Below are 19540 nucleotides of genomic sequence, written 5' to 3'. Positions count from 1 at the left end.
CCGACTCTTGGTCTATAGATGCTCCTCATCAATGTAAAGAAATATTATTTAAAATAAAAAAGGATGGACATGAAAAATATAAAACAAACATGCATGAAATCTTTTTGTAACAGTCGGGGCGTAGAGAGAAGACTGTTTCTTAACACTGGTCTACAAAACGCCTCACAGAATGTCTGCTCGGTTCCTTTCAGAGGCGTTTCAGCGCTCTGACCGTTCCTGTGTTGTGTTACAGGAGAGGCTCACCAGCTTCGGGTTCTACTCGGAGGGGAGTGGAGAACGTGCGCGTGGCAGCTCAGGCATCGGTTTACTCCAACTTTAAACGATTCAGCTCTCAGACCGGCTTGTGACGCCACACAGGCAGTAAGGTGCCATCAGAACAAATAAAAACAAAGGCCGAATAAAACAAAAGCAGTGTTTAGCAGTAGTATTTTTCTTTATCGAAGCCAGTTGTTAGATTAGACAATTGTAGCAGATTTGTCACTTTAATAGCACTGATCTAAAAGCCCAGTTCACTGTGATGTTACTGAGGCTATGACAGACAGATCACTGTTAGTGTAAAGGTTAAACACCCTACTAGAAGATAAACAATAAGCTTCTAACTTTTCTTTTTCACTATACCTCTAAAATACTCATAAGACTGCATATAAATATCTGCTAATACTTGGATATTTTTAATTACAGCCTTAGTTAAATATTAAACAGAAAATCCAACGTGGAATTGATCTAACCAGCTTTTTTGCAGGGGGACAGTGTTTTAATTAACTGTTTAAATACTATATTAGCCATTGACGACTCATTGCTGTCACTTTTTGACTGATTTTGTACAAGGTGACAAAAAACACTTCAGTCCTGTCCACACTAATACAAAACAAACAGTTTTCCACTGCTTGCACCTCTAGGGAAAAACTGAATTTCATTGTTACACTTTTTAAAGCTGAGATTTTTTCAAAACACTGTTTTTGGCATCTCCCTGTAGATTTGACACACAGGGATTAAAATAAACTAAAAACAAAAAAGGCGTAGCAGCCTGCTTCACATGCGTGCTCCTGCTTCGTGCGCTAGAAGCCACAACAAGAATGGAGCCGTTTTTTACCTTTTTGTCCCCCTACGTCTCGCTGGCCTCGTCCTAAATCTGTCACCGTTTAACTTTGTGTGCTAAAACAGAATAAAGACTGATAATAATTGGTGAAAGCTGGAGAGAGTTGCAGCTGGATTAATGGGACCTTCAGTCATGCTCAGATTGTTCCTTCCTTTGTATTCTGATGTCATAATGTCAATGAGTTTTCCACCAAGTGATATGACATGGGTATTAATTAGCATTTTTGTTGGAATTTCTTCTTCCTCTGTAAATATATATTCTAAACAGAGAACACACATCTTTGAAAGGAAACACCTGGAGTAGTGTAGTTGGTTTCTTATAAGTTGTCCTTGATTTTGTGAGATCTACCAAAGCATTCAAAAGATTTTATGGAAGGGCAACATATCTCAAGTTTTTATCCATCTGGGGTCATGTGATGAGTTGAAATGTTATGAATTACAGCAGAAACAGTCATCATGAGTTGGATGATGCACCTCTCCAAGTCTGTCATGTCAAATATTCAAACACTGTATAGAAATGTATAAGTTTAAGCCTCAGAATGTCTAGTAATATTGTCAAAATTCATTTAAGGAATCCCTGTGATTAAACTATCAGCTCATCTGGACCCTCTGATGATGAAGGTCACTTCTTAAACATCCAGCTCTGATTTTGTTACTCTTCTTCTCCCTAAATGATACAATTCAGCCAGGGAAGTTGTTCCCACTGACCACTGACCTTGGATTTTCATGTTTTAGCTCAACCAAAGGCGGGAAGTTAACTTTTAAAGGAGGACATTAAACTTTCAATCAGTGCAGAGGACTTCCCCTATGATTTTTGCAGCAACAAAGCCCCCACCCCCGCAGGAACACAAACACATTTTTTTTAGCTGAATCTCATCTATGCTTTGGTGTAATTCCCCTTTAATTCCCACTTTGCTCTGGCTGTGGCTGACACAGCCAACAGCACCCAAATGTGTATTAGCTCACCGCGCCGAACGGTGAATGAATCGACTGAGCGTGTGTGAAAACACGCCGTCTGACTTCCCGCTCCCCTTGTGCAGCGCACACGCACACACACACACACAAACACAAACACACAAACAGTCCATTCAACAGACACCTACACATCCTCACAGAGCTGTATTTCCTGCCAAGTATTAGCACGTTTGTTAATTCCAGACGAGCACACAACCAGACAGCAGTGCCTGAGAAAACCTGCGCTGTTAACAGCTTGGCTGCAAATGTTTCGTAACGATATCAGTTTAAACACGAGCAGAAATGGGTCCCCATGTGCACGCACACACAATGAGTGAGCTCAAAGGCAGAAAGTTGGTTAAGGAGAATTTGAAACCTTCCTTCAGAATTCCTTAAAAAAAAAATAATTAAAAACTGGGTGGTAAACATAGATAAGAATTGAAAGTCTGCTACTACTTTTTTTTATCTTCTTTTTTTGGGGGATTTTTCTTTTTAAATAAAAACATTCCTCTTCTCCTTCTGACACGTACAAAAACGTAGTTCGATTGTATTCATACCGCAGGAAATAACACAGTGCATTTATCTTACGCAAACTCTTTGACAATCATCTGTAACATAACTCCTCTCCCTCGGGAGCCTTAGCAAAAAAAATAACGCTAAAAAGGAAAACGACAACAATAAAAACAAAAAAAAGGTAAAGTGATTTTTAAGGGTTCCAAAATGCAAGCCGTTTGGGAAGAAAAGGGTCTGGCAAATCTAAGTGTGTCCTATTTGGCGTATAAATATTAACGCGTACCAGCCAATTAAAACGCTGCTTTTCACTCAGAACTCGGTTTGAAGTCGGTTCGCCCAGCTGGGGTTTAAAAAGCGGGGTTGGTAGGTTTCCGGGCGATCGTAAACCACACCGGTATACATATTCAGTTCGACCCTTGACCCCCACATCAACGCCGTGCTCTTAGAGAAGCTTCCATCTCAGCCGTTAAGATGATGTAAAGCAAAAAAACAATAAAGGAACAAAGAGGGCTCAGCACAATCGCTCAGTCACCGCTGACTTACATCACTGCAGTTCGGATGCTTCGCCACGCATACATTCAATATCAAAACAACAGTGTTACCGGAGTTATGGGGGAGGAAATATCACACACTCCAAATTAGGATTACCCCTCACCGCCTCCCTCCCCAGGGAATGTCTGTGATTGATTATGATTTTCTTTAAAAAAAAAAAAAAGGGGGCCTTAGTGATAACACAACCTTTAAAAGTATTTTTTAAAAAAAGGTTGAAACAATTAGGTTGCAGAGGAATAAAGAGGTTGGGGGGTAGTTTTAACCTCCTTACTCTGCTACCTATCTCAGTGCTGCCTCTCCGCACCAGAAGAACAATGAGGAACATTCTGAGTTGTGGAGAGAGACAAAACCATAGACGAGGGAAAGAAGAAAAGCTCAAGAAACCGACCAAAAAGTAAGAAAAGAAACAGAGCCCCAACCACATGGCGGCTGGGGAGCGGTCATTGTTCCCGCCTCATCGAGCCTCCTTCCATCAGAGTCCGTTCTGTCTATCCGTTCGATCACTCACTCAAAACAAAGTGCTGCCGTCTCCTCCCGCCCCCTGCATGGTGTCCACTGTCATGGCGCCGCTGCACGCGTCACTGTTATTGGCGGCCGCCGCTGTTGTGACGGCTTCCAGAGAGGCGGGGTCGAAGCCCTGCTCGCCCACCAGCCCGTCGGCCTCCATCTTCACACTGTCGGCCAGGAAGGCGGAGTAGGCGTCGCTGTCGGCCATCAGCAGTTTCAGCTTGGGGATCCAGCTCTTGCGGACGACGCGGCGGGCGTTGGTGCACATGTCGGCCGCGATGGCGTTCATCTCGCTCTCCTTGAAGCTCGGCGCAAAGTTCTGGCAGTAGACTGGAGGGAATTATAGACGACGGGAGGGGAAAGATGGGGATCAGAGAGCACAGATGGGAGGACCATCATTTTTAGTTTCAGTACTATGGCATCTTAAAAAAACCCAAACTATTCAGCATTACTCTCTCAAACGGTGTGTGTGTGACTCACATTTGACAGCATGCAGTACTCTATTGTCCAAGGGTTTGCGGCTGGGGTCGTTGGTTGATGAGCGGATGCCAGTTCCACAACTGTTGGCCAGAGTGCTCCTAAACACACCCCACAGAAAACTACTTTAATCAGAATGTTAAATAAATATCCACTAAGTATCTCCCAAACCATCTTCAACTATTTTATACATTTAAAACATTGACTTTTAGGAGGAAACTATTGTAATTAAGGTAAACAAACATTACGTTTTAACCTGTAGATGATTTAAATAAGAATAAAAATAATCACTTTCACATTGTTAGAGTGTGTTTTAATTTAATCTGACTAAACAGAGATAAAATGCTGGCTGAAGTTTTATGGACCAAGTCCTTATGAGGCCCTAAATATCCTCAATAATTTTAGCAATAAGTGTCAATATATTCATGACTATTTCTCAAAAATGTCTATAAAGTGAAATAATTCTCTTTTGGCTCTAATATTTTGATTTTAACTCTCATACAAACTCAGATTTTAACAGATAAAAAGGAAAATAAACTGATCTTTTGAATCAGTCATGGTAACTTACAGGAACTGCCATCTACATTCAACAACCTGCTCTCTTTAAAGCCTCCCATATGCTACTTTGTTGTTACTTTTTTCTCTTGTCAGCGTGTTTCATTTGGTACTTTGTATTGTAAGAATTACGTAACATTTCTGTAGCTGCTTTAGCAAACAGCATCAGACGTAAGAGGCCGCTAATACAATGATTTCAGACTCTGACCTGTCAAAGAACGCTGCCAGCAGCCGTCTGAGGAGCACTTTGTGGCGCGTCCCAGCGCTGACGTGGCAGTTCATGAGCTGGGCGCGGGAGATGAAGACGGAGGTGCCGCTCACCAGCTCCAGCTTCTCGGCCGGGTCGCCTTCCTCATACAGCTTCGGGTGGCAGCGGTTACCAATCTGGCTGATGAGCTCGGCGGGCAGCGATGCCAGGTCCTGCCGGGACCGCCCCCCTCTGCCCCCCCGGCCGCCACCTGAGTCAGGAGCCAAGTCTGGCAGGGCCTCAACTGGCTCCCCGACCACTGGGGGACGAAAGATAATTGTCATTACGGTCGTTTGTTGCAGTGAGAGCTGCGACTACGTGGTGCCAGAGTTGCTTTTAGGAAGAGTTTTGTCATTCCTCTTTTAGAAAAAGATGCAAAATATTTCTAATGGTTAAAATCAATTACGTTTATAAATTTAAAAAAAACAAACAAACTGGGGCAAAACTCTGGAACGGTACAAAAGACAAACATTCAACCAAACATGTCAGTACCTGGCAGGGGTACATTTTGGATCATTCAAAAAGATATGACACTCTGCCCTTGTTCTACCTAATAATAACTTTCATACAACTAAACTAACATTTCACAACGTCAAACTAACCCTAACATTGCTACTTTAGCTCAGATTAAATTATTAAGTAATAATTAGCTGACTACTAAATTAAAAAAAGAAAATTAATGTGCAACTGTTTAAACCACAACAGAAAATCTGACAGTGAAAGGGATGATTTACTGTTTTCTTTTTTATCATAGACGATAGTAAAACAAAAATTTTTGATGCTTGTTTTGACAGGAAAAAAAGAAATCTCTAAAAACATTCCAACACTTCTAAACTTCATGGTCAAAAAAGCCATTTTTGGACACACTTTCCAGTAAAAAATCAATAAAATGATGAGTAAATCAACATGTCCTCTTCCTTCTAGTCTCCATTATTATATGACTGATTAATAAAAACAAAAGTTTTATACAAGTTTTTGTTAACTTTTAAGCATCTAAAGTTTGTATAAATGTGGCCATTTTATTTTAAACTACCTTGTAATTTTTGAGAAGCGTCTGATGATAAAATAAAAATCCATAATTGTAAGGCAGGTCGTGCAACATCCTCCCACCCTGACATCTTTGCATTAACAAACTTTACAAAGTTAATTGTTGTAAAGACACTGCAGCAACAAGAAGAAACTGACGTGATCATCTCACCCGCAGCGCCGGCGTTCAGCATGCTGTACATGGTGTACATGTTGCAGATCTGCCTGTACTGCTCCTCAGGCGACTCGTCAACTATGTCGTCCTCTTCCTCGTCGTCGTGGTAACTGATGGGCGAGTCGCTGGTGTACATGCTCAGCGTGCCTGGACTTGTGCCCTCGGGGGTCCCGCCGTTGTTGTTGTTGTTATTGTTTTGATTACTGTTGAGTCCGGCTCCGCCCACCAAAGTGGCGCCGCCACTGCCCACCATGGCAGAGTTGGCTGCCGACCCGCGCCCAGAGGCGTCCTGCGGCGGAATCGTGGTGGAAGACGAGGAAAAGGAAGAGGAGGAAGAGTAGCGTGCTGCCTTCCTCATTCCGCCTCCCCCGCCTCCTCCGGACCCTCCTCCCCCATCTCGGTTTCCCCCCTCCCATAGCCTCTTGGCCACGGGGGTGCAGACCACAGAGTACGGTGAGCCTTCCTGCTGTGGAAGAACAAAGGAGAGGTCCGGCTGAATGGCACCGCCTGATTCGGACGACAAATGTTAACAAAGGCTGGAACAATGAAACGTCATAAAACGCTGAAAATCTGCCACAAGTCTTCTCAGGCAGAGGCAGAAATTCACTGCTGGAGTCAAAAAAGTTGCTAAACAATTCCATTATCACATCTAATTACACAGACTCTTCAACAGACACCTGACGTCATGAGAAAACCAGTTTTAAAGGAGGCACTTGGAATTATTTCTATTTTTTTAAAGAATTTAAACACAGTCCTTATTTCATAATCATATAGACATGAACTGGAGAAATAATCCTCATCTGAAGCAACACTTTGCATGTTTAAAGTCAGGCGTTAAGAGTCTACCTGCTGCTGCTGCGGAGCCGGCTGAGGCGTAGCGGGGGTCTGTTCGGTCTTCACCTTAGACACCAGGGGGAGGGGTGTCAGACAAGAAGAAGGCCTTCCTACAGTAGCAGCAGCACCACCCACTCCACCCGTCCCTGCTGTTTGAGTGACGGGACTCTGGGGCTCAGAGGACGGGGTCTCCTCAGCGTGAAGGCCCTGGGAGTCACAGCTTGGAGAGGAGACCTGGAGGTGACGCGGTACGAAGGCGGAGTCAGGTTTTAGAAGCACAGACAGTTTTAGCTTGATGCAACTCTAGTGGGTTTGAATTTTTCAACTAGAGAAGAAAATTATTTATTTTTGTTTTTAAAGGAAGCAGTTCAGTATTCACTAACATGTTTTGTATCTTTGAGTGTACTCTGACAACTGTTGCATCAAGTGTTTGGCTATAAATAAATTAGTTTTCACTATTGGCAGTTTTTGCAAAAAGGATGCTTTAATTCTGTTTCTACATGCTTTACATTATTAAACAAGAACTTAAATGATTTTTGAAATGCCTTCAACAGTTCAGATGCATTTTAAAGGACCTGACTATAATCCATCTTTTAGGAGAATGGACCTACGTCTGATTATCTGATCCCAAATAGATTAATGTCAGCATACAGTTTGTGACTGGCAGAATTCCTCACTATATTTTGCAGCCCTACTGATGAAGTGTTTGTAACTATATTTACTATTTTATAAATTAAGATATCAAATTTACTATTCTATTTATAATTATGTTGCCTGGTTGTTATATTTAAATTTCAAGGGAAAACTTCTAATGAACAACAAGCTGGTTTAAACAAAGCACAACCTAATCGTGTGTCTGTAGAAAAGGTACACCTTTTTTTCCTTTTTTTTGGACATACTTCAGTTTAAGCCTAACATGAAATCTGCATTTGGAGGTGTGAAGAGGAACTCTGATGAAAATTGTTTTCCCTTTATTAATATGCAGATTTATACAGTGAAGCACTCCAATCCTAATCAGATCGAGCGCAGCTACGGTTGGAACTGGTAGCGTAACTATGATGTTTCAATTGTTTTTCAGTCAAACACACGCGCCCACACCAAGTCCCACTAAGTCATCATGCAAGAGAATGTTACAACATACAACTAACCATTAGCACAAGTTTCATATTTCAGAATACACAGATAAATAAGCTAACCTGTGCCGTTTTATGTGGGATTCTTAGATCAGCGCTTCATTATCAGGTTACCTTGAGGAAAAACTCTGTGCCTTTCTCCATGATCTGCTGGATCTGGAGGAAGCCAGCGGTGTACATGAGCAGAAACTGGTCTCCAACATTCATGCTGAGGCGTCCTGTGTAGCAGAAGGCCAGGATCTGCTGGAAGCTCTGCGGTTGCACAGCCGGAGGTAGCTCCACCACAGAGCTCTTCCCCACGGCATTGAACAGATCCCGGAAGTAGGAGCTGCTGGCTGCCAGCACTGCACGATGGGCCTGAGGGGGCACAGCACGGGGTGGGGGGTGGGGGAATTCATCAAGGGTTTTAAAAAAGTCAATGATTCCAATGGAGTAAACAAAACTAAATCATTCCAGAACAACCACAAGCAGAAAATGACAGTTTTACCAGTGAAAACATGCTAAATTACCAAGTGAAACACATGTTTTGCACATGTTCCTCATGTGATTTTAGAACATTTTCAACATGTTCATGTGATCCCAGTTGACCGCATGGTTTCTTACAAGGAATCACATGCCAAAACGGTAATTTCTTCTGCAAGGAAAGTCATTATTATATTGCTAAATGATGTTTGTTGTGGCATTAACTTCAAAAAGCTTTCGTGAATCATTTCTTCCCATCCAGAGTTTAATAATTTTTTAACAAGATCTGATACTGATGTAAACTCATTCAGTCTTTAGGAAGTCAGCTGAACAATGCTACTGCACCTAGACCGAAGCAAGCCCAGATCATAACACAGCCCCTGTAGGTTTGTCTGGGGGGGGGTTACCTTTCTACCCTGAAGTGCCAATTGTTCTAGGATGAATTAATTATGCACTCATCAAACAAAATGACCTTTTTCCCTAACTGCAGAGTCCAATCATTATGCTTCTGAGCAAATTTAAAGTTTTTTTTTTTTTTTTTTTGCAGATTAGCCCCACCAATAAGACACTTAGTCTGATAACATTACTTTCTCTTCACATGACACAAGTAAAAAATGCTTTGATTTTTCCTAAAGAACATTTTTGGGAATTTTACTGCTTTTATTAGATTTCACCAAACATTTAAGACACCGGCACAATGCTCCCAAATTGTCATGATGCTCTGCTTTAACCCAATTTCAGCCCAGTTAAGCAGTTTCAGTGATGTCCTTCGTCGTTTTGTTTGCTTAATGCAAACCAATCATTTGACCTCCCAGAAACAGTGTTAGCATTTTTTTTTTTTTTTTTTTGGTACAAAAGGATGTGCCTTCCAATATGAGAAATCGGACACTTCCGTTCATTTTGATCTAACTGCATCAGTAATTAGCTTGTTACCAGATGATAAATATTCCTAAATGCAGTGGCTTTTCGATTGGAGGCTCTTAGCTGTTTGCGTCGGTATAAATCCAGTGGTGGCTATGGCCAAGCAGTGAAGACGCATGTCATGAAATGCTATTTTTGCTTGTGACATTATCACGTCAAACAGTTTAGTGTTTGCATTGTTTGTAAACTCAACCTAACAGGAATATTGTGGCAGGCTGGGTTCACTGCAGCCCAAATGATTACTATGAGTTCGCCTTCAACACAAGCTTTTCTGCACCAGCAGTAAACAGAAATTCATTTTCGAGTTTTTTCTGGAGCTGCAGAAAACAGTCATTTATTTTGGAAATAATATTAAAGCACCAGGCTTCAAATAAATCTTGTTCCTTGATTCGCAGCAACTGCTGAAACACCCACAGCCAAACTGATTCAAAGTTGAGACATCGGGTATTTACGCTGGTTGAATGTTCAGTCCAGGTCGAACATGCTGGACGTACCAGAGATCCAGGTTTCAGCCCCACCCCCACCACCTTGTACTGACCAAACCTCACCTTAAAGGCGTGCCCCTTGACGACCACGGACACGTCACAGTAGAGGCCCTGCAGCCGCTGCTCGTTCAGACACTCCAGGACATTGTTGCCAAAGTTAGGGATCGCCATCTGCAGCGTCTGAGCCATTACGCTCTGCCCAGCACCACAGGGTCTGCGGGGAACACGGAGAGGAAACGTCACGGCACGGGCACAGTAGGAGGACCGCGAAATGGTTAAAAAGTCAAGCTGGTGTCGGATTGAAAAGGAGGCCTGAAGTGATGAGAAGAAAAGGCAGAAAAACTGAAAGCAGCACAAAAATTGTTGAGACAAGGACAGCCGAGCAAAAAAATAAAGAGACGAGACAGAAATGCGGAGGGAACGAGACTCAAAATAAAGAAAGAGGGGAAGTTAAGTGCACAATGTTTAATGAATTAGTAGTCTGGTAAACAGCTTTGATTCAAAACTCTAACTTCTTAATGAAAGAGAATTTTCTGCCACCAGCGACAGTTATATAACCCTAATCCAATCTGTTTTTCTCCTAGCCCTGTTTTGTTACATCTAATTCACAGTTAATAAACAGTTCGGTGTTTTTTGCCCTACTTTTAAAATTTATTTTGTCGCTTCCTTTCAGTCAAAAAAAAAAAACAGCTTCTTACATAACTCGTCCATTTCACTTGTATTCTTCACGAAACAACAAAAGCAGCCTGTGATCAAGAGAAAGGGAACTGTCAAACTCGCAACAAAAACTGAAGGAAAAAAAAAACAAAACAAACCTATCTTTAAAATGGGTTTTATTTTTAAAACTGGAGGCTCTGCTTTCTAGTGGACCCTTTTATTCTGTTTACAAATGCACTCATGCCAAGCGTGGCGCAGCAGAAGTAAACAGTTGAGAACAACAAGGTGAGTCACAACGCTACTAAAGAAACAGACTAAATGTAAAACCGTGGCCTCCGAGAACTGGATGCTGGCCAGGCTCAGCAGACAGCAATGAGTGTTTTCAGGTGATGCTTGTACGTTCTGTCCTTACTTGGCGACGACCCAGAACACGCTACTAATGTGTAACAATATTAAACTGATTCGCCATTTTTCCCTCCAATGGAAGGAAAGCAATTAACAGACAAAAATCAGCAACCTAAACATTTATTCTGAAAATCAGTTCCAGCTAATCTGGAAAGAAAAACAAGATGTAGCAGCTAAAACACAGAAGATCTAACCTGCAGCTCAAATCTGCAGACCTTCTCCATCATCTTGTAGAATAAAAAAAAACCTCACATAATGCATGAATGGAGGCTGAGTGAAGCAGTATTTCTCACTGCTGCTCAAACTCTTGATTTAAAACTGGGAACTCAGCCAATAGGATGGGACGAACAGGTCAGTAAAAGGTGCGATTCGCCAACGTTCGACCAACAAATATCAGAATATGTCTCACCCTCGCAGAAGAACCACGTTACCACAACCACGGTTTTCCACGTGCGATTCCATTAACGTGTTGAAAATGTTCCAAAAGAACATGCTTCCCATGTGGTTCTCTTGTTCATTTAGCACATTTTCACATTTCCACAATTCATACCAAAGATATATTCACGCCAAAATAAAGAAAATAGCTCAAATGTATCTTTTTGTACACAAAATATTTCATGGCTGCTCAATTAATGCTACAATAACCAACTTTCAGGGACCAAACTGAGTCATAGAAATATCCACTTATGTGACACTTATGACAAATGAGGGATATTAGGAGGCTAATTGAATTTTTACATAATTAAAAATAAATATCTTAAAACATAGTGCACTGAAAATACAGTAAGTTTTCAGCCCATTTTACTATTACAAGCCATGGTAAAAAAATAAATAAATAAAAACACAACTGCATAAAGGTGTGTGTAGTGGCGATAAAGTCCAAGGCGCAGTCACTGAGGCAGATTACCTAAGTGAAAACTGAAACTTTTAATCAAAATTAAGAGATGACTGGGCAGCAAACGTAACAATTTGAAGAAATTTTTTGTGACTTCATTTTGTAAAAACAAAACTACCAAATGTGTGTCCTGTTTTGTTTTAATTTAGAGAGAAATGGATTAAATCAAACGGGAATGGAAGGTCTCAGCACAGTCAACTTCTAGTCAAGTAAATCTCATCCTTGTGATCAAGACCTGGTCTGCTTTCTTTATGAAGTCAACAGGAGGTGGGGGCTCGTCCTGTAACCGGTGGGTTGCCGGTTCGAGGCCCCGCTCCGTCTATCTCAGCCGTTGGGCAAGACACTTCACCGACCTCGCCTAGTGGTGGTGGTCAGAGGGCTCGGTGGCGCCGGTGTGATGGCCGCCTCACCTCTGTCAGCCCGGCCCAGGGCAGCTATGGCTACGATGTAGCTCACCGCCATCAGTGTGTGGATGAGTGGATGAACGGATGAATGACTGAATGTAGTGGGAAGTGCTTTGGAGTCCTCTAACTAGATAAAGTGCTATACAGGTGCAGGACATTTAACTTTTAAATACTGCACAAAAACAACTTCTAACAACAGAGCCACCATAAATCTTTTAGCTTTAGGAAGAAATAAATTAACTTTCTTCTACTTTCAACCATGCTGAGGAAAACTGAGGACGGCTCCTTCGACATTTACCACCCAGATGTTTGAGAGCAGTTTAAAAAAAATAAAAGATTTACACAAAAATACAAAAAAACAAAACCTCGTTCGACACTAACAAGTCAGCAAATGAGGCTCAGAGGAAAACTTTTTTCAGCCACCAAAACTGAGCTGGTTAATGTAAAATATTCAAATGCACTGAAAACTGATACACAGCAGGAATAAAAGATGAAGCAAAACAAAAACAAAGAGAATTAAAAAAAATATATATATATAAAACTTTTCTCCCCACATCTGATGGTATTTAGCGCAATGGGGCAAATGTAGCCAACTTTAAATCGGCACTTTACCGAGTTTTTATAGATTTAAAGACAGGAGGGAGGAATTAGAAGTAAATCTACCATTTCCTCAAAACACAAAAGGATTTGCAGAGCTCTCACTTTACAGAGACTCTCCAAGAGAGGAAAAGAGGCAGAGATTCGGCTCTCTGCACAGCCAGAGTCACTGCAGCAATGTGCAGCGTGGCATCCTCCCTTAAAGTCTGCTGATCTGCTTTAATGTAGTCTAAACAAATTTTAAAAACACAAGACAATGACTCAGGTTGCAAACCTTTCATTACAACCGCACAGAGAGCACGCACAAGCCTAAACACCGAAAATCTGTGAAACTAACAGAGGCCAGGCTTTTGCCAGTCGAAGACCCAACAAAACAAGAACTTTAATATTCATACTTTAATCATCATAAAACGTTACAATGACGCTGCGAGCAAGAGGGCTTCCTTTAAAACGCAGCTCCTTCAGAGGGAGCTGCACCTTGGCCAACAACAAAAGATAGTGGTTGTAATGGGAAGCGTCCAGGTGTGAATGTGAGGCAGAGTGCTGTGGCATGCATGCTCAGCAAACCTTCCCCGGCAGAAAAATAAATGCTGGAAAAAAAAAAAAGGAAAGTGGACTAAAGCAGTCCTGATCTACTGCTTTACGCCTACGTAAGGACAGCACTGAGAATAGAGGACCATCAGCATTTTATTAAATTAATTTTCAAGTTTATAGTAATTAATTCGCTTTGATTAATGCAAGCACGGTACAGCGGGAAAGGCGCAGAAGGGGGGTGGCACTGTGGAAAAAACATTAAACCGCGTCTACTCATAACTAGAAAGCCACCCATTTCCTTCAGATTTCTTCTCATTTTTTAGTCATTTGCAGTTCTGTACCGTTAGCCGTCTCCACAGCTAAAACTCAGTCTGGGTTACCAGTATTTATGGAGGCTGTCAAAGGAAGCCCAGTGAAAAAGGAAAAGTCCAAAGACTTCTGTGTGTAATAATTACATGAAATGATGCGAAAACAAAACAAACTAACAGGCCATATATGCACTGCACAGCAGCAATTAAGATGGAAGATAGATGATCAAATTGGGAACATTTTCGAGTAACCTATTGAAACAAATTTATATTTTATATCTTTGTTATATATATATATATATATTTTTTTTTTTTTGCAAAATGAACGTTAGGCTTTGTCTCATCATACCTTGACACATTAGTGTGCTTTGACAGTTTGTATCTATTAATTAAAATCAATATGCAAAACATGCAAGTTAGGTTAACTGACAACTCTAAATTGTTGTTTGACTCGTTTGTCTCTAGGTGTCCCTGTGATGGACTTGCTACCTGTCCAGGGTGTCCCCCACCTCTGCCACATTGAACGCTGGAGGCAGGTACCAGCTCCCCCTACGACCCTGCACGCAAAAGCGGGTAAAGAGGATGAACAGGCGGCTGGAATATGCACCAGGACTCAAACACTTTTCACTGCAAAGTGTACCAGGGGAACAGAAAAATGAAGCAAACCCACTCTTTTTTTCTCCTAATATCTCCAGCAGCACATACTAGAAACAAATCAGGGGTTGAGAAATACAGTTTATCCCCTAACCTGCTGATCCCAGAGGAACTTCTCAGCAATCAATAGTAAACGTCTCCTTTGTATCCAGGTGTACATATGTGCAGAGTAACAGGCCGACAGTTCTTAGGACAAAACTTAGGCAGCAAAATAACTTCCCTTCCTTCTCCAAAGGCAAAAGAAGGCTCCATGCACAGACTGCGCCAAGCTCCCTTCTAATGTGGGTTTCATTCGTCTTTATGGGGGGGGGGACTTTTTTTTTCTTCCACTCAGCTAGACTGCATGATTGATTTCATTTTAACACACCGTGGAGCACCGATGTCAACTCCCTGCAACATCCTAACCCGCCACCTTTGCCTCCTCACGGGTCAGAGGTCACAAAAACTTCCAAGACACATAAAGGGGGAGTTAATTCAAGCCACTTGACCCCTGCCCTGGTGTTAACATGTGCCCCATTACATGCTTTGAATTATTGCTCAACTGTGTGTGTGTGTCCTCTGCATTATTTTTAACCCAGTTTAGAGCTACCTTATACAGACTAGCCACATATTCCAGCTAAAAAGTAAGATATTTTTGCAGTCAGCTTGTTGGCAACTATCTGAACTTGATTTTTTTTTTTTATATATGAGCATCAATCACTGACTAATCAGGTTCAGTTTCCTGGTTTGGGAGTTTTAAAGGTTGCCTGTTAGCAAGCAGCAGGCTAAAGCTAAAGCTAACTTTTTTAATATATATATTTAGAAGATACTTTACATATATATGGAAGTATCAAACGAGGCTTGAGTGAGGAGAAATAAACTCCAGTGCCAAGTTTAAAGACGGCAGAAAAGGCTGCATTCACCGACACTCGTGGATAGGCGAGCACCACAATGTGGCTCGTAGCCTCCCTGCTTGAGCACCACCGGGGCTGAAAACTTAAAAAAAAAAAAAAAAAACCAACACCGCATTTTCCTTTTAAACACATCAATTATACATCAATAAATCTCACATGCGAGTCTAGCGGAGGCGTTCGACGTCTCGCCGACAGACACCTCGGCGGGGAGAGGGAACGAGCCGAGCCAGCAGCGGAGGGGGGGGGACGGGAGAGTCGGGGGGGAGAGAGCTCTCGGTGCCCCGCCGAGTGCCAGCCTCGATGCCCCGGCAGAATCTGGGAGTCGCTCGGCGGACGGGACTTAGCCCGGGCCGGCGTGAGTTCGGAGGGGGTGGGGGGTGGAGAAGAGAAAAAAAAGAAGAAGAAGAAGAAGAGGGGAGCTCACCTTCCCCTTTGATGTGAATGTCAGTCGCTTAAAGTTGTCTGAACGCCATTAAAATTGGCACCGAAAGGAGGGGACCGACGTTCGGCGTGATGTCCGAAATTCCCTCCTCCTCCGCCGGCCCGAATGGCAGCTAGCTGACGGGGTCGGTACTCCTCTCCAAGATGTCGCTTACAATAAATTATTTATAACATTCCCCGCGACGTGAGCGGCCAGACGCACACGGGGCAACTTTCGTTCGATCCCCGATTCCGAACGTATATAAATATATAAGAAGAGCTGGAGGAGGGAGGGGGGTCTACAGCGGATCTTGGCACTCCATCTTTAACCGACATCAACAGGTCATCCCGGGACACAAAATGAGCTGCAACTGGGGGGCGAGACGGAGGGATGTATTGGCGGTATGGCGAGAGGACAGGAGAGAGGAAGGGGGGAGAGACACAGAGAAAAGTGAGGGGTTGGCTGGCTGTAAAAGGAAAAAAAAACTTAACCCGTGTAAGGACGTAATTTTAGGCGATTCAGCGCCTGTTAGCGCTACACAGATTAGGCTGAAAAAAAGACCACTGCTGGGAGAAAGAGAGAGACAGGGGGGTTCCTGAAGTTAGGAATGCAGGATAAAAGATGAGGCGAGAATTTACCAAGTCATTGGGTGGAAAACGAAAAAAAAAAAAAAAAAAGAGGAGAAGGGGGGGGGGAGGCAGCGCTTAAAAGTATGAAGCCGGTGTGAAGTGGTTAAAGTTTGGTCTGTCCCATCATGTGCCCATCCCCCTCAACTTTAACACCCAGAATACCCCCCTTCAAAAAGAAAGAGAACTGAGAGAGTACACCTATAATCATCTAAATACGGGCAACAAACACACACACACGGTGCTGGAACAGGACTACCACACACCGAACCGTCCCACCGGCTGAGTCCGAATAGCTGCGCGGGGCGGCCGGACGCTGAAACTCAACTCACCCCCCCCCCTCCCCTCGGCTGGAAGTCGTCTCAATGGAGGAGCGACGCAGCAGCAGGAGAAGAAGAAGCGGTTTAGTGTCTCCCTCCGCCTCGCCACAGACAGTCAGTCATTCACTGTACGCTGAGAAGCAGCACACAGTCACACATGCAGGCGAGAAGAGGAGCGCAGAGCTATCGAGGAGGAGGAGGAGGAGGAGGAGGAGGAGGAAGAGGAGACTAGTATGGAAGCCCACTTCCGTCACTTTGATTGAAAGGAAATCTGTTATTTATGAGATAATGTGACCTAGTATCTCATACCTATGACTTGTTATCTCATATCTATGAAATGCTAAGTCGTGATTATGAGATATTATCTCATAATCACGACTTAGCATCTCATCTTTATGATTTAATATCTCATCAATATGAGATACTAAGTCATAGGTATAAGATAATAAGTCAAATTTATGAGATATTAAGTCATTGTCATCATTTATCGTATTCATGAGATTCTAGGTCATAATTACAAGATACTATGTTATATTTATAATATAATTAGTCACAATTGTGAGATGTTAAGCCATAATTATAAAATGCTAAGTCATATTTATTATATATTAGGTCATATTTATGATTATATTAAGTCATATTTATGAGATGTAAAGTCATTTATGAGATGGTAGGTCATAATTGTTGTATTCTTGATGTAGTCATAATTATGAAATGTTAAGTCATAATTGGATGCTTAGTTATATTTATGAGATGTAAGTCACAAATACGAGATACTTTGTTAAATTAATTAAATGTTAAGTAATATTAATGAGATACCAAGTCATTATTATCAAATGTATAGCCACAATTATGAGATGTTGAGTCATATTTATCTCATGTTTATTAGCTATCATTTTAGATAGCCTCTCATAATTATGACTTAGAGGATTTTTTCCCCTCAAATTGGCGGAAATAGGCTTCCATATCCACAGGAGCAGAGCGGGGATTTTTTTTTCTAACCCTCTCAGGGGTTGCAGACAGATCACAGAGCTACTGATCAGTCTGGTGGATGGATGGATTGATGGACAGATAAAGGAAATGTCAGTATTATCTTGCCAACAGACCTGTTGTTAGGATTTAACACAGAGCAGCCACTTTCACTAATCAATAATTTGTAATTATCTAGTTAACTGCTTCCCATCATTAACCTAATAGTCTTATCATCTCTTGATGGGTGTTATCTTCTTGTCAGCTAACAAAAGGTCTTTGTCAAGTTTTAAAAAGCACCCTAATATTTATTTCCTCAGGAAAGCACTTAAATATAAGTTTTTTGTTGTTTATGAAAAATAATAGAGATAGAGAGAGCGCAATATGGTTTTGGCGGGAATGGGATTAATAGTGTAACTATTAAAAAAAAACTAGCGAAGTAATGAGATTACTTTTGAAGGATGAAGAGGGCGGATGGGAGCCCACGCGCCGCAGGAAGCAGGTAGCAGCGCAGAGCGAGCGTCCCCAGCCGACCCGACCGTCTGTCTGAGCCCCACCCACCAATCACTCACCGCGGGGGTGTCTCTGGCGGTGGAAGCGATCCCCTCTCCTGCCCAGCCCGGCAGCTCAAACGGACCGTGGAAGCCGGGGGACCGGAGGTTCGATCCCGCCGTGCTGCTGTCTGTGTGTCTGCGCGCGTGATGGTGCGTCTAGACTCCGGGCAGGTGAGCCCTCCGGGGCCTCCAGGCGCTGCGCACAGTGAATACCAAGCAGGATGAGACTGCACTCAGGCACGGCACTGCGCTCCCCGCTCCCTCTCCCTGTCATGCCAAATACTGTTAACTCTATAATTCTCCTGTGTCAGATGTATAGCGCCACGCTACTCTGGGCATTCATTGTCACAGCGCCCCCATTCAGATGTTCGGGTCTGTGCGCATGTGGGCACAGAGCAGAGCCAGATCAGGGGAGCTGGAGCCAAATCAGGGAAGGAAAGACTGTGACGGGATTATAAGCAAGGATGTGAAACCAAATACCCTTTTAAAGGCGGTGTCTCCTACATGTAGGCCTAAAGCTCTAAAGATCAAAAGGTCAAATAATGACTTTTAATTTTTTTTTTTGCTTTTGCAAACATTTATAATTGCATTTTTAAAAAAAATAACATTACACAAAGGTGCTGCATGCAGGTCAAATTTAGTCTTCCCCGTAATTTATTTGTTTCATCCTCAAATGTTTTGCAATGTGCTCAGTTTATGTGTGCCTATTTCTCGCACAATTTAAAAATCTATTCTGAGTATGCCACTGACAAGTCTAAAAGCAGCTGACTGGACTCTGAAAAAGATCAGCTCATGAGACTTATGACAGGGCGGATGGAGAGTAAGATAAAATGAATGAGTCAGGTAGGATTCTGGGAATGTTGGCTGCAGGATCCATTCCAGATTCCAAAACAGAAAACTTTTCCAGCTGTGCTTCATTAAAGGCCAATAATGTCCAGTAAGAACCACAGTAACTGTCTGTCTAAATAACCTGTATTTACTTTTGTTCTTTTTGTTATTTTCCATTAATATGCAGCTACAAACAATTTTCCTGGACAATATTCAGTCCAGTGGCAGATCTAGCTTTTTTTTTTCTTAAGGTGGCAAAACTGTGACCTGAGGTTTTCAGACAGAGACTGAAGACAGATCTGCCTGGAACAACCTCTCAGTGGTGGACAGTGAACAATGAGTTTAGTTTGATAAGCCTTTACATCTAGGCCTAATGCACAACACTACATTTCTCATTGGCTTTTTGACAAATAAAATTATCAACAAATTATGGAAAAAAATAATCAGAAGTTTAATTGATTAAATAAACAGGTGGATAGAAAAGTAGGTCATTTAGTGCACTTAAATGCTTTCTTCTGATTATAAAGACAAAGATC

General features: G+C 42.2%; 1 protein-coding gene and 1 long non-coding RNA gene across 3 annotated transcripts in view; one reads left to right on the top strand and one right to left on the bottom strand.

Moving 5' to 3' along the window:
• The window catches only part of LOC119616911, a 24853-nt gene extending 9414 nt beyond the window's left edge, over positions 1–15439 (top strand). The window contains exon 2 of the long non-coding RNA XR_005232998.1: positions 14205–15439. This is a non-coding gene — a long non-coding RNA (uncharacterized LOC119616911). The remainder of the gene's footprint in view (positions 1–14204) is intronic.
• Positions 7–18394, bottom strand: nacc1b (nucleus accumbens associated 1, BEN and BTB (POZ) domain containing b). 2 transcript variants are annotated; one of them, XM_017440226.3, is made up of 8 exons: positions 18195–18394; positions 10003–10153; positions 8186–8428; positions 6951–7172; positions 6102–6570; positions 4865–5162; positions 4105–4202; positions 7–3954 (listed from the first exon to the last, which is right to left on the bottom strand). In XM_017440226.3, exons 2-8 carry the CDS (start codon positions 10126–10128, stop codon positions 3626–3628), a joined length of 1785 nt encoding a protein of 594 aa, XP_017295715.1. In that variant the 5' UTR covers positions 10129–10153; positions 18195–18394; the 3' UTR covers positions 7–3625. The 2 variants fall into 2 exon arrangements, with proteins under 2 accessions (XP_017295715.1, XP_037830786.1); XM_037974858.1 differs by lacking the exon at positions 18195–18394 and adding an exon at positions 16666–17007.
• Positions 18395–19540: the final 1146 nt, after the last annotated feature.

Source organism: Kryptolebias marmoratus, linkage group LG3 (assembly GCF_001649575.2).
Source record: "Kryptolebias marmoratus isolate JLee-2015 linkage group LG3, ASM164957v2, whole genome shotgun sequence".
In the NCBI taxonomy this organism is placed as follows: domain Eukaryota; kingdom Metazoa; phylum Chordata; class Actinopteri; order Cyprinodontiformes; family Rivulidae; genus Kryptolebias; species Kryptolebias marmoratus.
Note: the sequence above shows the minus strand (reverse complement) of the source record. Positions and strands in the feature narration are given on the sequence as shown.